This window comes from Labeo rohita, chromosome 4, assembly GCF_022985175.1.
Source record: "Labeo rohita strain BAU-BD-2019 chromosome 4, IGBB_LRoh.1.0, whole genome shotgun sequence".
In the NCBI taxonomy this organism is placed as follows: Eukaryota; Metazoa; Chordata; class Actinopteri; order Cypriniformes; family Cyprinidae; genus Labeo; species Labeo rohita.
Genome location: NC_066872.1, coordinates 23,671,089 through 23,687,238, shown reverse-complemented (window position 1 = coordinate 23,687,238; position 16,150 = coordinate 23,671,089). Strand labels below are relative to the sequence as shown.

General features: G+C 36.2%; 1 protein-coding gene across 1 annotated transcript in view; it reads left to right on the top strand.

Annotated features, from left to right (window-relative positions):
• The window catches only part of LOC127163786 (copine-8), a 120,738-nt gene that overhangs the window by 29,414 nt on the left and 75,174 nt on the right, over positions 1–16,150 (top strand). Inside the window, exon 2 of the mRNA XM_051107171.1 lies at positions 12,408–12,448. Within this exon, the coding sequence (XP_050963128.1) occupies positions 12,408–12,448 (41 nt within the window). The remainder of the gene's footprint in view (positions 1–12,407; positions 12,449–16,150) is intronic.

The window sequence follows — 16,150 nt, the reverse complement described above, 5'->3', positions numbered from 1 at the left end:
CTCTCCTCTCCTCTCCTATAATTCTATCATCTTGTTTTCTCTCATTTCTTTCTCGTTCTCCCCTTTTGATCTTCTCCCCTTATCATCATCTCCTCTAATGTTCTCCTCTCCCCTCCTCTCCTCCTCTCCTCTCCTCTCCTCTCCTCTCCTCTCCTCTCCTCTCATTCCATTCTGTCATCTCCTGTTATTCTTTCTCCATCTCCCCTTTTGATCCTCTCCCCTTATCCTCATCTCCTCTCATTTTTTTCTTCCCTTCCCCTCTCCACTCTGTCTTACAGTCCTCTCTTCTGTTCTTCGTGCAGGGTTACTTTTGGCGGTAGTAGGCGACACCTGAAGAACAGAAATTCCCAAACTAAATTGGTTAAGCCTTTTTCATGTAATTAGCTGCTGTATGACTAACTGTTCTGTAGGAGTCGTCTAGCTACTCTCTTCTCACACAGATCCAATTTATTTCTCAGCCTGAACCTGACGACAGCTAGGTGAGGTCCCGAGGGGCCGTCAGAGCCCAGCATGTCACCAAGGCAACGCTGTCATAGGGCCAATCAGAAGCGCCGGTTCGTTCTGCTTGTTAAAATGATGAAAGATATCTAATCGGAAAATAGGGGACTGAAAAAGCAAAGTGAGATCTTCATATATTCATGTTTGAGATCTCTATACATGCTATTAAGAGAGATCGAGCAGGTGTCAATCAAAGCCGCAGACATCATTATTGGCGGTTAGTTGTCAGGGTAACTGCCTCCAGCCTCACTGGGGTCCCACAGTGAGTTGTGACTGTGCTGAAGGCAGCCACACATGGCAGACCTGTCATGCTCTGTATCTGTCTGTCTCTCTCACTTTATCATCCCTCCATTTTTCTGAACAGCCTTTAAATGTTGCCATCTACAGTAATTAGACAACTGTTTGTGTTATTCATTAGTTGCCTGAAAGTCTTTCTTTCAATTTCCAGCACTTGTTTTGATTTTCTCCACACTCTAGCCTTGATTTGGACATGTGCGCAGTTGCATTTTAAACAATGCATTGTTCCTGGTACTTATAATGCAAGCGTTGAATTTATTTAATTATTTTAAGAAAACGTCTTAGTTATACTAAAAGTAGGTCATGATGTCTATGCGACAACATGTAAACCACAGCAGCAGTTTAATGAGAAGAATAATTTGATAGAATGCAAACTACATTTTGGCATCTGTGTTTTTGTAGCTTATCAATTAATATTCATTTTATTAATTATAGATATGTATAATTGGTAAGTCAAACTCTGCATGGGCAATTAGACACATGTTGTGTTTTTGAACTTTTCCAGAACTTATCATATTTAACACCATGTAGGCAGAAATGCAAGCTGTGAAATTTTGTAGCTATTAATGCCTTTTGGTAGACAGCTGTATAATACAGTTTAACTGTACCCTTCAAAATGACAATCATGCTGATTTACAAAAGGTGACATGCTGCTGCAGACATTGTCAGTAATTTGTTAGTAGAAAAGTCACAAACAAACAAGAACCAAAATGTACCTTTACAATTAAATCATTATCTCAGTATCTCAAGGCAAGCTAAGGGTGTAAAATCCCTCCTGATGAAGGTATCCGTAGTCCAAGGCACTCAAAGTAAAGTATGAATTTGAATTATGATTTTAAATTATACTGTAATCTTTGAAGGCTATTCCCAATTCCTCAACTGCTCAAACTGAATGTAGATTGCTGAGAATTGTTTTTATTTTTTATTTTTTTTTTTTTTTTTTAATAGGAGATTGTTATGTGCCATATGAAAGCAGGGATAATGATAGAGTGGTGGAAGATAACACAAAACTTGTCTAAGCTTAAAAATCTCATGTAATCTTGAGGGATATCAGGATATCTGATACCTTGTGCAAGTTTCAGCCAGTGCCTGTATCTGACATGTATCTGCGCCTTAGTCCTAGGTGAATTCTACTTTCTTAGTTGCTTTGATGGCCTCCAAGTCAAATTCTTGGCCATTGTCTTTGGTTTCAAAGCCAGTATAATGCTGAATGTTTCACAGAGACCTGCCCTTCACGCACATACGATTTATCAGGATGTGGTAATAGATGACCATGCTTTGTTGGTCTTAGAACAACATCATAGACATTGTCAAACATCATACAGTAGGTTACTTAACCCTAATCAACTCTTAAAATCAGAGGGCAGTGATTGCTTGAATGCTGAATGTTGTTCGAACTCCAAACCAGCTCTAATCATAACCATAACACAAATACCTGAACCTGACTGGTGAGAAATCTGTCTGGTTAATCGGTATGTTGTTCCAGAACAAACGTGTCGGAGCATTTGCAGATCAGACCTGGTTGGGAATCAGAGAAACTAAGACCTTTAACATTTTTAATTAGCTAATTGGTTAAAGGGGTCATGAACTGCCTTTGTTTTTTTTTTGGACTGTTCTCTGAGGTTTACTTATAATGTTATCAAGATATTTACAACAAAATCATCATAATTTAGAAGTAATAAGCTATTTTCCTGTTTTTAGCCCCCCTTATCAGAACGCTCTGTTTGAACAGGTGTGGTGGATTGTAGACTCTGATGTAAATGTCCACTGCTATTATTGGTTTAGTTTTGTATGTTCGACAGCGTACATTCCTCATAAATAGACGCTGGCATGATTTAAGTCAAAAATGCATAAACTCAATACATATCAAACGATCTGTAAGAAAAGACAAAGTAATAGTGTCCACATAATGATAATAGTTACTCACACTTGTGTTGTGACTAGGGCTGGCCTCGCTTAAAGATTTTTCTGGTCGACTAGTAGTCGTTCATTTTAAGCATTAGTCGAATATTAGTCGCATGTTTATTAATAAACCATATAAATCAAAATAATGAGCCTTTAATTGCATACATAGTCTAATAAGCGCCCATCACAAAAAACAAGCTTGCCATAGCACACCGGCAGTTATAATAATTATGAATGTGTCAGGAGAAAACAGCAAAGAGACTGCATTAACCTTTTATTAATTTACTGATAAACTAGCGCTTTCTTTGTTTTTGGCTCAAGAGATGAAGTTGACGACACTGACTTGTCGTCTCTGCAGTGGTGGATGCGCTTGCATGTTTCATACGGATTACATAATCTGATAATATGTGTTGTTCATATGAATTGATTCATTTAAAAGTAGACATTTCACTCTCTATAGATATATTTTTCATGTCTGTAAGACATGTCTTTCACGCTGAAGTTCACAGAGAGCGAGACAGCAAAAAGCGCATCTTATTTGCTTTCATTATTTTACAAAAGCGCAATGTTTCGTTGTTATTCTGAGTGCACACAATTAAACGTAGAGTATTTACAGATTCGAAAGATGTATTACTTAAAGTTGCTACTACATACATCTTTCAGATAAAAAGCCATATTTGAGGTTGATAAATGATAGGTGAGTTTGGATGTCCTGCCCGATGTACTATATTACCACATAGACCAGCCATTAACGATCTGTTCGTCACAGACTGCGTGACTTTGCCTCTTGCCGTGGATTTTGTTTTCTGTGGCTAAGCGATTAATAAAATTTTGGTCGATCAAGCCTCTTCTTGTCGACTAACAGTTAGTCGATTATTAGGGGACAGCCAACACAGCATCGTCTTTTAGTCAAAACTTTTTTGAAAATGCCGCATTGTGTCTTGTTTGTAAATGAATCCGTGGTAAAATGAAGTGAACAAAGGGCCAAGTTCTTACTGACGCAGACTGGATCTTAATTAAAATTAAAGTTCATTCACTCTTTCCTAACATTGGGATCAGAAGGAAGGCAACGCAAACGCTGTTTTTCCACAACTTGGCACGGCACAGCATCTTGTCTTCAGAGCCATCTTTATCGTTTGTTTTCTGCATAGACCTGTGCATTTGCCTCTTTCGTAAACACTATGTGTTCTGTGAAGGCAGTGCTTATCCATACATCACATCATAGAGTAGAATATTCCAAACGCTGTCGTTTTGGCAGACTGCCTTCAGAATAAGCTATTTTTAGGCTAAAGACAAAGTTTTAAGTTCTGAAACAAACAGGATGTTTTAACAGTGACCACTTATATCAAAATATCAAGGGAATTTTGGTTTCTCAGTTCATGACCCCTTTAAAGGTGATTAAGATGTGATGGTTACTTTATTTAAAGTTTTATAAAAAAATGAGGCAGTATGCATGCTGTATATAAGTGTAGTATTTATAAGTTATTTTACAGTATATATAAGTTGCAAAAATATTATTTAAAAAGACATCATGTGTTTTTTCATATTGTTATTTTTTATATTTTTATTTATTTATTTCTTTGTTTATGGGTGTGTTTCTTTTTTGAATATCTTGTATGTGTATGTGTGTGTGTTTATAAATATATTTGTTTATTTGTTTGATTTGGGGTGTATTTTGATGATTGGTGCAAGTCTATTTTTCTTTTGTGTCTGTATAATTATAATACTTAAAAAATAATTGCATGACAATCATTTTCGTTTGAGTCTGGTTAATAAAAGCATTTTTGCTGGTTATACTAGTTAAAAAAACAAAACACAACAAATGTACAGAGCAGCTAAGCTTGAACTAGCCTAAAGCCCTAGCCTTTCAGAAGTATACTCCGTTTGATATCGTGTGTGAACACAGGTGATCAACACATACGCCCCAGAATGCTTCATCTTTATCTGGTGTCTGCTCTAGTTCTCTCCAGAGTTTATGGCTGATAAAAATGTCTTTGTACTCTTTTAAACTAAAGTTGTAGCTCTCTCATGCTTGTCAGTGCGGGCATCTGTTGTTGTTGCAATCTTTGCTTTTTTGTTGTTGTTGTTGTTTCGTCTCTTTAGTTTAATTTTCTACTGTGAAACAACCGTCCAGGACAGTGCTGCCACCTTGTGGAACAATTAATAAGTGCAAAACAAATTCAGTGCGCATCTGCGCGTACAAAGTCCAAAAATCGGGTGGTGCCCGTACAGTAAGCGTGTACTATTCTGGTGACAAATTTGTGTCATGCGCATGTGCAAGTCTAAAAACTAAAGTTTACATTGTGGAAATTAGCTTGGAGGTTCATTCGACAGGGATAATGGTGGCTAGTGTTGCTCTTTTCAGCAGGTGTCCAGTCATTTTAGCTGCTATTTACAGTTAATCTCAAAATAAATTCCGACTTCATAGCTTATTTTCCCAAGGCCTGAACATTCCTCTCTAGGCTGTTCCCTCTGTGTTTATATCTTTAGAAAAGCTATTTCTGCGAAAATTGGTATCATATTTACGCATCCCCCTTCGCTTGCCCCTCTCTGCTCCCGTTTTATCACAGCACCTTTGTGTAATCGTATAAGCATTTGTCACACTTCCTTAGTTCCTCTGTCACACCCCTCCCCTCCTCCCCCCGTAAAATGACACGGCGGGAAAGCGTAGCAGGTCCACTGTACTGTGACTGTTCTTTAATTAAAAGCCCTTGCTTCTCTCTGGGTATTCAAACAGCTGTGCCTCTGACGAACCGATTCCCTCGCCGCTCTCAGCGCGTCTGATTGCTGCTTGGCCGCGGCGGTGATTAAAGCACGATGGCCGTCCCAGCTGACCGACGCTAAATCCGCTAGCTTATATTTACATCAACATATGCCCAAGGAAAGTGTCTTCCCATCAGGGTGAAACAAAACTGAAAATGAAAAACATGTTCTTAGAACAGCATGCCTTTCAAAAAAAATTGTCTTCGGATCAGATTCCACACACCAACTTTACTCTAAGTGCTAAAATGACAAGTAAGTAAAATGTTAAAAATTAAAGGAATGTAGTAAACACCTTAAGGCACATACCAGGGTAATTATGGTAAACTAAAACCAAAACTAAGATAAAAACTGTTGATAACTGTAAGATGATAACTGTTTTAAAAACAGGTTTAAAAAATTAAGATCACACTGGTTTAATCTGGTCTTTTTGGAAGTGATTACTGATACCGAACACCGGTGGACATAAGGAAATGCTACTTGAGTAAATTATGTTTAAGTCTAAATTTCATGTCACTATGAGTATACAAGCAGACTGAGGCCTAATAAAAGTTGTGAATTACCTTTTGTATTTTTTTATTTTATTTTTTTTAAACAAAACAGTGTGTTAATGCTTTAACCCTCTTGGGTCAACAAACACGTTGGCGTGTTTTGTGGTATTTTTCCTTAAGGAAACTACAATAAGCAATAAGCAATACATCATTCGAATCTGTAAAGGGTCCACTTTTATTTGTATACTCTCATAATAACAGCAAAACTTTGTGCTTCTGTAAAATAAAGAAAACAAAAAGGGTGCACTTTCTGTCTTCTGTGTCCGCAAACTGCTCTGTGAAACATGTACATTCATGTTGCTTACATATTATTGTAGCCCAGTTTGTGCTGATTACAGTGTAGCCATTAATATTTATACTGAAAAAAGCACAAATGTCATGTTTTGTCAAAACTTCTGCAGGGCCCCAAAACTCAGACTCCTCAGGGTTAAACTTTACTGTTTTCATGACAATCATAAACTGGTCGGCACCCATAGCCTTGTAGTTAGTGCGACTATATAGTGCAACTGCACTCACGACGACTCAAGTTCGAATCCCACCTCAAGGTCCTTTGCTGATACTTCCGCTCTCCTCCGCTCTCTTCTCCCAGTACTTTCCTGTTGGTTCTTCACTGTCCTCTCACAATAAAGGTGTATTAAGCCCATAAATATGACTTAAAAAGAAAAACTGCAGGAAAAAAAAAATTTGATCAAAATTTTGACAGTCTTTTACTCAAAGATTATATGATTATTATTATTCATATAGGGTCAGCAAAGGATGTCTAAATAATATTTTTTTATGGGTTATTGAACAAGCATGAAAAACATTGTTTGAACCCTTTCCAATAAATGTGTAATATAGATATTGAAAGCCAATACATATGTGTTTTCTGGTTTTCTGGTAATCCACAATTTTTGATTTGAAGATACATAATTGAGCTGATATTTGAGTGTATAACTATAGTTGTAATTTAAATCTAAAACCATTTGGTCAGAGGTCTGACAGGAAAATGAAGGCTTGGGGTGAATGATGTGTTTTATTTCTAACTGTTATGAAATACAGTAAGTAACCACTGATCTTGTTGAAGACATGCAGACTGCACAGTCTGAACACTTGCTGATTATTAAGGGAGACTGGATGTTGTCTGGGAGAGAAGGAGAGTGGGTGGGTGTGAACTGCCGGGAATGTCACGTTTTCCTCTGTGATTTTTGCACAGGGATTCCTAACATGTGACAAGCAACATCTCACCCGCGCTTTCACTTCCAGCTTTGATGTCTCTCACTCTGGCACCCCTCACTCTAGCTCCGAGGGGCTGCATCTGTCTGTATCCTGTCAGCGGATGAAATAGATGATGGTTGCACAGAGAGCTCTATTATCCTCCTACTCCCTCTTGCCCTGTTATTTACACTCTGACTAGAGATCACGCTGCACTTTTGATGCCACCCATGAACTTCGGGGTTAGAAACCTTTAGCACTGTCACTCGATCTATCGGCAGTTTAATTGTTGACACTGAAGACACGTCGCTTTAGGGCAAATTCTCTAAATGGTTTTGCGATGTTTTGGTATGCAGTATTTCATCACGTCTTATTTACCAACTGCAATCCAGTTTAACTAGAAGCTATTTGCCCTGTGAGCTTTTAAATAAAGTCACAGAATCTCATTTATTAATAACTGTGTTAAAAGTTATAATAATCATCTTAATATGTGGGTCAACGACGAAAAGTTTTCAAACATCAAAACAATAGAAAATAAAATAAAACAATAAAAAATAAAAATTAAATTAAATTAAATAAAAAACTGTATTTTTTTTGTACATTAGAATGTATCCTGTTTTTTTCTGAGCAAAAAAAAAGATGACTATCATACATTTTTACCATGATTTACAGAAGACATCCACTAAAATATAATTTAGTGAAGCAATAGTTTATATACCAAAAAAATCTTGTCAGACATATTTAGATCAAGAAACATTAAATGACATTAAAATACTAATTAAGTGTCATTTTATATCTTTACTAGTCTTTGCCCTTGTCTTTCAAACCTTTGGGTTTGTGAGCAAGACATTTTTAATCAGGGCAGAATACTGCAAGTAATGTTGTTTCATTTTTACCTAAATATATCTGTTATGCTGAATGATGATAAAACATTATTTCACCCATATTTTGACATTTATTTTCACTAAAGTTATTTGAAACATTTAAAGTAGACACTTTCAGTATTAAATATGTTTTCTATGCATATAAATTCGCTTTTAGAAATGTAATTTAATGAGGACACCAAAATTGGTCACTCATATTTATTTTGATGGGATTTTTAGTATTTTTACAATGTGCTTTTGTGTTGACAAAGATGCAACGTGGGTAGTGGAATAGGAAAAACATGCAAGAAGATGGGAGTGAACTTCTTGAGTGCAGCATTTTTAGAATTTTTAGAACGTGAGATGCCGCAAGAGACGCGACCGCAACAGACATGCAAGATATTTTTTGTTTTTTTGCGAAGGGTCAATAAGTCAAATATCATTCTCAAACCCAGTTTTAAACACATTAAATAACATGTTGAGCAAATAAACAGCTGGTAGCAAATACATTCCTACTCAGTATATCTGTATCTCTTTTCGTTTACTGTCGTCCAGTCTTCCTGTCTCTCCGTCTCATTCTCTTTACCCGTCTGTCTCTCTCTCACCGTCTTGTCCTTGAGGTCTTTCCCCTTCGTCAGCTTGCCAGGAACATTCACCCACCCACTGGAAATTACAGCTGAGAGAAAGAGCTGTTTTTATGCATTTATCATCCTTTCCACTGAAAACTCCTTGAAGCATGTGTCAATTTTATTAGCATGTCAGGTGGAAGCCCTTATCGAGCGCGCTGGACCCTGCAAGCACTGGAAACCCAACATGACGTTACCCCATGTGTGCAGCTGCCCAGAATCACAGATTAAAAGGAGCATTCTGGGTTATTTTCAATTCAATGTATCTGTTTACTCTGACATGTAAAAATGAGCAGGAAAAGTGTTACACTTGCAATGGAAGCCTGGCAGTATTTTGTTAAACCACATCTGGTAAATTTGATGTAGTGCATCCAAATAATCTTTTCTTGGTGGAGGAAGTCAGCAGTTCTCAATCTTTTTGACACCAAGGCACCCATTGTCTACAACAACACAATGAGTAAACTTCAGGATTTCAGATGTTTTAAGAGCTAAATGTTCTTCATGGTTCCCACTCTTTTAAATCAATTAATTTAGATGAATGTTCAGTCATTTGTGATTGACTGCATAAGGATTAATTGAAAGGAATTTTTGGTTGTTTTTTAATCATGGCTGAAGACATATTTGTATTCCTTGGCCTTTGGATTAATGGTATTTTATGTATTGTAAAATATACTAAATTTGTTATGGGTTATCTGTTGTTTTTTATGTCTTTTTATAGTATCTATATCATTTATGTATAGCACTTTGGCAGACAGTAGATGTTTTTGAATGTGCTATATCAATAAATTGACTTTACAAATACCTGATAAATGGACTACTAGCATACTTCCTGCCTAATATTTTTCACGTAATGTGCAATGACAAATGTTTCAGACAGCCAGTATGCGATGTTGTCACATGACCACATTATCTTTAATTCAGAAAGTGGTCTCCAGTTCATCTCAGAAATATAAAGTTAATTAATATTTCAATCCAGTTACAAGTGTCTTGGCAATCCAATCAGATTAAACAAGAAAAAGATTTTAATCACTTCTGAATCATTTGACACACGGAAATGGAAGGTCAAGTTAAGCGCTTTGCATTGTGGGATACATTGTGCTCTGGATTTATACACAGTTTTGCAAATGTAGATGTGCCTACAGATATTTAAGAGCATATGGAACATTGACCATGCATACGAAATACAAGAAATAATTTGGCAGGACATTCTGTTGCCAGAATACCAGGACCTTAAAGGAAAAGTCCACTTCCAAAACAAAGATTCACATATAATGTATTCACCCCCTTGTCATCCAAGATGTTCATGTCTTTCTGTCTTCAGTCGTAAAGAATTTATGTTTTTTGAGTAAAACATTTCAGCATTTTTCTCCATATAATGGTGACCCGGTTTTGAGCCAGAATACACAGAGTTCAACGAGAGCAAGACAAGACGAGTGTTTGAGGTTAAAAAGTATTTAAATTGTATTTTTTTATGAAAATAACTGATCGTTTCGCTAGATAAGACTCGGCTGGGATTGTTTACAACTGCATTTGGGATCTTTTGAAGCCGCATTTAAACTGCATTTTGAAAGTTCAAAATCGGGGCACCATATCAGTCCATTATATGGAGAAAAATGCTGAAATGTTTTCCTCAAAAAACATAATTTCTTTACGACTGAAGAAAGAAAGACATGAACATCTTGGATGACAATGCTGTCCCTTTTTTATTTTATTTTATTTTATTTTATTATTTCTAACTTTGTATTTATTGGGTTCCACAGTTTAATGCCAATACACCATACAAAACTGACCTAAAAAGATCTAAGTTTTTAACCCATTAAAAAATAAAATAAATCAATAAGATCATAAAAGTACATCTCACAGTTCCAAAAGTAAAGCATGAATAAATCATACATAAATAGACCAGGAGACAGATAGATGACACTTACGTCAAGAGACAAGAGAAAAGACGGGAGAAAAGTCTTGATGTAATGTCCCTTTCATGCAAAGTAACTTTTCCACCATTTTTTTACCTAGCCTTGACAAGATTGGCAAAGATAACTTTTACACAAACAGGAAGCGTTTCTTTGCTATCTCGTGTGTTTATTGCCCGCTTGACTGCTAAAATTCCATCGTAAGTATATTTACAGTAAAAATATTTTCAGTGTGCTTATAAACACCAAGGAACATGATGCTGACAGACCGATGCTGTCCATATGCATTATGATGAAAATAATCAGAATTATTCCTTTAGGAAAGACAACAGGTGAGGCAAAGCGAGAAAGCGGGAGTACCTAAGACACTACATGGAAGTCCCTGACAATCCCAGGGATTTGTCCCGATTGTCAAGGGATATACTAAGCATGTTCTCATAATGGAACGGCTGTAGCTCAGAAAGATTTTATTTCCAGTGTCTCAGCACAATCTCTTCTTCTTGCAACGGAAAACCTCTGGCCTAAACTCAAGATTTTATCAGAAAGGACAGGGCAGACTTTCAGAACCCACCACTGACACAATCATTTACCTCACAACCTGCACTAATGCATAGTTACTAAAGCCCAGATGCAGAACTTCATATCTTTCCTGCTGCGCCTGCCAAGTTTACCTTGACCGTCTACCTTAATGCGCCTATATTCTGCACTCTTTGTATTTCTCCGTCTGCGTATAATGCTAGTTTTCAAGCCTCATTTCTAGCCTCTCTCTGAGGGGATGTTTACACAACTCAATTTTCAATGAAAAACAGCAAACTTTATATGCGTTTTGGCCGTTTATTTACATGACAGCAGCATTCCAGGGGCTTGAAAACTTTTGAAAACATTTCAAAGGCACGTTTTTGAGTCTATATGTGTACCTTTAAGACTTTATATGGGAATGACCTTTTTTATGATTTGCTCGTATTTGCATATGTTACTTCACTCTGTCTGGCTGATAGTGGTGGTCTTATTGTAAACAATTTTGCAGTGGTTCATTCTCCAGTTAAGTAGATCTTCAATGGCTGTCAGTTTTCGTTAATTTGTCGTAATTAGTTTGTAAAGGCCAAGCCACATCTTCTATTCACTATTAACGTAACTCTGGAGACGAGACTGGGGTCAGCTGTAACAGAAGGGCAATTGTAGTGCTCTAATTTATTTTATTATTTCTTTAATCATGAACATTATTATGATAACACTTCTTCAACATATGCTCAATAAAGCAGTGTTTTGAAGTATAAAAATTAAATGTCAGTATTGGTAGTTTTCGTACCTTTTGAATTTTGATTGATTTATATTAACTATTGGCTAAAATGTAACATTAATCACAAATGATATATACATAACCTTTTAAAAAGTTATATTTACCTAGGATGCATCAAGTTGGTTCAGAGTGACTGTAAAGACATTTAAACTGTTAAAAAATAGTAAAGACATTCTTGTTCAGATAAATGGTGTTGTTTTGAGAAATAGTAGTTTAAATCTATTAACAGGACATGTTTTTCCACATACGAATATACACATTTTTCTTATGAAAAAGTAGCAGGTATAGAATGTGTTGTTGTCTGTGAGTTATGAAGGAGAATGTAAAAAATGCTACAATTTTCTTTAGCATTTCCTGCTCAATACTTCTTGTGTGCCGACACCAACAGTTTACACAAACTTATTTATGGAAATATGTTGCCATACATTTTATAAGCTCCAGTTTGTCTTCCAGTTTTAATGCATACTTATAACTCTTATGTTTCATTTCTTTTTTTACAGAAACCTGCTTGACAGAGACACATTTTCCAAATCAGATCCTAGTAAGTACTTCTTTCCTCTCCCTTGTTGCTCAAATGCACACTGCACCATTAAATATGCTTATCAAACCTTGAAAAATATTCAGAATTTTTTCTCACGCCATGGTTTACTGTGACCTCGCATACGGCAGTACGATAAACTGCTTTCAGCCTTGTTAAGAAGGGACTGTCTTCACTGTCTGAACGCTTACACAATCACATGACTCATTGCTTTCTGTTTGCTTTCTCTCGCACTGATTGTGTGAAGTAAAGCCTCCAAGCTTCAGATCTGAATGTGGCACGGGCCTCAGATATAGACACACTGTGGGCGGCCCGCTTATTGTAATATTTGCCTCCAACTCCACAAAGTCCTTCTGAGAAGAAAATATAAATGTCACACATTTGGCCTCAGATATCAGAGTAATCTAAATGAAAAAGTACAGGCGAGTAGATCCGCCTGTGAGATGATACTAAATGTTCTTAACCTACGTTGTGTGTTTTATAAGATTTCATTTTTAAAATTAATTTATGTATAATTATTTTTATGATTTGTAATGGCCTTGCTACAAAGATTTTGCATAAGTAGAATACAATCACTTATTCATTTCTTGCTTGTTTAGACATTTAGACATTCAGTTATGTTTTCACTCAAACTTCCAATGATGAAAACATTTTCACTCATTAATATACTTAATTACACTGTCACTCAACCACTCATTCATTCACTCACTCACTCACTCACTCACTTTTGCTGATTAATTTTCCACCCATACAATAAATCACTTGCTCAGTTACTCACTCACTCTCGCACTCTCACTCATTGAATCACTCATTTATTCACTCACTCAATCACCCTGAGCCCTGAACTGTTACTCGTTCACTCACTTGCTCATTCATTCACTCACTCACTCTCAACCATTTACTCTTATTCATTCATTTACCTATTCACTTACTCACTCACTCACTCATCCATTTACTTGCTTTACTGTTGCACATTTATTCGCTTGTTTATACACTCATTCATTTACTTTTCACTATTTTTTTCTCATTCATTCACTCATTCAACCTTTGCATTCATTGATTTATATTTATCACTCTAACACACTCTAACTTATTAATTTAGTCCCTCATTTGACTTGTTCAAATGTTTAGTCTTGAGCTATTACTCGATTACTCACTCACTCACTCACTCATTTACTGTTGTTCATACACTCACTTACTTTTCTCAAATGTATTTGCTTATTTATACACTCATTCATTTACTCTTCACTCCTTTCTCATTAATTCACTCATTACTCAACCATTCGCATTCATTGATTTATTCACTCACTCATACACTCATACTCTAACTTAAGTTTGTCCCCAATTTGACTTGCTCAGATGTCTAGTCCTGAACCATTACTCGTTTACTCACTCACTCACTCATTCACTCACTCACTCACTCAGTTTACTTTTGTTCATACACTCTCACTCACTCACTCATCCATTTACTTGCTTTTGTCTTGCACATTTATAATTTAGTCCCTCATTTGACTTGCTCAGATGTCCAGTCTTGAACTATTACTTGTTCACTCACTCACTCACTCACTCACTCACTCACTTATATTCTGTTGTTCATACACTCACTTTTCTCACATGTATTTGCTTATTTATACACTCATTAATTTACTCTTCACTCATTTTCTTTCTCATTCATTCACTCATTACTCAACCATTCACATTCATTGATTTATTCACTCACTCATACACTCACACTCTAACTTATTATTTTTGTCCCTAATTTGACTTGCTCAAATGTCTAGTCCTGAACTGTTACTCGTTCACTCACTCACTTACTCACACACTCACTCATCCACTTACTTGCTTTACTCTTGCACATTAATAATTTAGTCTCTCATTTGACTTGCTCAGATGTCCAGTCTTGAATTATTACTTGTTCACTCACTCACTCACTCACTCACTCATTTATATACTGTTGTTCATACACTCACTCACTCACTCACCTATTTACATGTTTTGATTTCTCACATGTATTTGCTTATTTATATACTCATTAATTTACTTTTTACTCATTTTCTTTCTCATTCATTCACTCATTACTCAACCATTCACATTCATGGATTTATTCACTCACTCATACACTCACATCTAACTTATTAATTTTTTCCCTAATTTGACTGGCTCAAATGTCTAGTCCTGAACTGTTACTCGTTCACTCACTCACTCACTCACTCACTCACTCACTCACTCACTCACTCACTCACTCATTCAGTCAGTCACTCAGTCACTCATTTACTTGTTTTACTCTTTCTCACATGTATTCACTTGTTTATACAGTAATTCATTTACTCTTCACTCATTTTCTTTCTCATTCATTCGCTCATTACTCAACCATTGCATTCATAAATTTATTCACTCACGCTAACTCATTACTATAGTTTCTCATTTGACTTGCTCAAATGCCTAGTCCTGAACTGTTAATCGTTCACTCACTCACTCACTCACTCACTCACTCACTCACCCACTCATTTATTCACCCTAATAAGTTTGACTAGTCATTCACTTTCTCACCCTTTCTCTCACTGAATCACTTTATCATTGACTACTCATTGACATCACTTATTCTTTTACCAACACCTTATAATTCACTTGATCTTTTCATTCATTCACTCACTCCGTCGTTCATTTTTTTTCCATTTTTTATAGTCTCACTCCCTCATTTATTCACTCATTCGCTCATTCACTTGTTTCTGCTCTCATTCACTCACCTGTTGTCACTCTTTGATTCATTCACTTGCTCAACATTGACCAGTTCCTCACATTCATTGATTTACTTATTTGTCTTACTCATTTAAACATTTTTCTTGTTCATTCACACATTAATGACTCAAGATGTGTTTACATTAATTTATTCCCTCGATTATTCACTCTCAATAATTCACAAACATTTTCTTTTTCTCTATATTATTTACTCACTTTTTTACTCATTTCTTTATTGACTTTTTTAGTCATATATACTTTCACTCCCTCATTGTCTTCATTCTTACAGACTTTATTATATATTCATTACTATATTCATTCTACTCTAACACCAAGTCTTTGAAAATACCGTACATTTACTGATCAAGTGTGTTTATTCGCAAACAGAAGGCAGACTGAGTCACTACAAGAACTCTGTGATTTTAAGAACAATGAGCACTGAAAGTCTTTAGTGTTTTCTTTTATGCCGTGTGTATGTGTGACGGTAGCAAACAGGAAACGGGAACAATGAACAGTTCTGCTTTTAATCACTCTGTTGTTACTGTCATTATCTGTATTGAGTTTTATACTTCTGTTGCTTCTTGTCTTACTGTCCTGCTTCACTTTTGTCTTGCCTGCTTTCTCTTTTCTTTCAGATTGTTTGTCCACTTTTCTACCTGTTTTGCTTTCATGCATTGCAGTAGCTATGCGTGAGTTTTTGTAAGTGTTTTATTTTCATATTATTGCCATTTGTTTACTGGTCCTGTTGATGATCAGCTGGTCTAAACAGACGTCAGCTTCCTGGGCTGCTGACAGGGTCCTTGCATTCATGCAAGCGGGCACTTGTGCTGAGCCCCAATCTTAATTATGCTGAGTACTGTTGGCCCAGTCTCTTAGCGTTACCATTATCCTTATGACACACATAGAAAAATGTACACACACTCAGTTATAAAAAACGTTTTGCCACTGTCTGTTGCATGTTTCAGT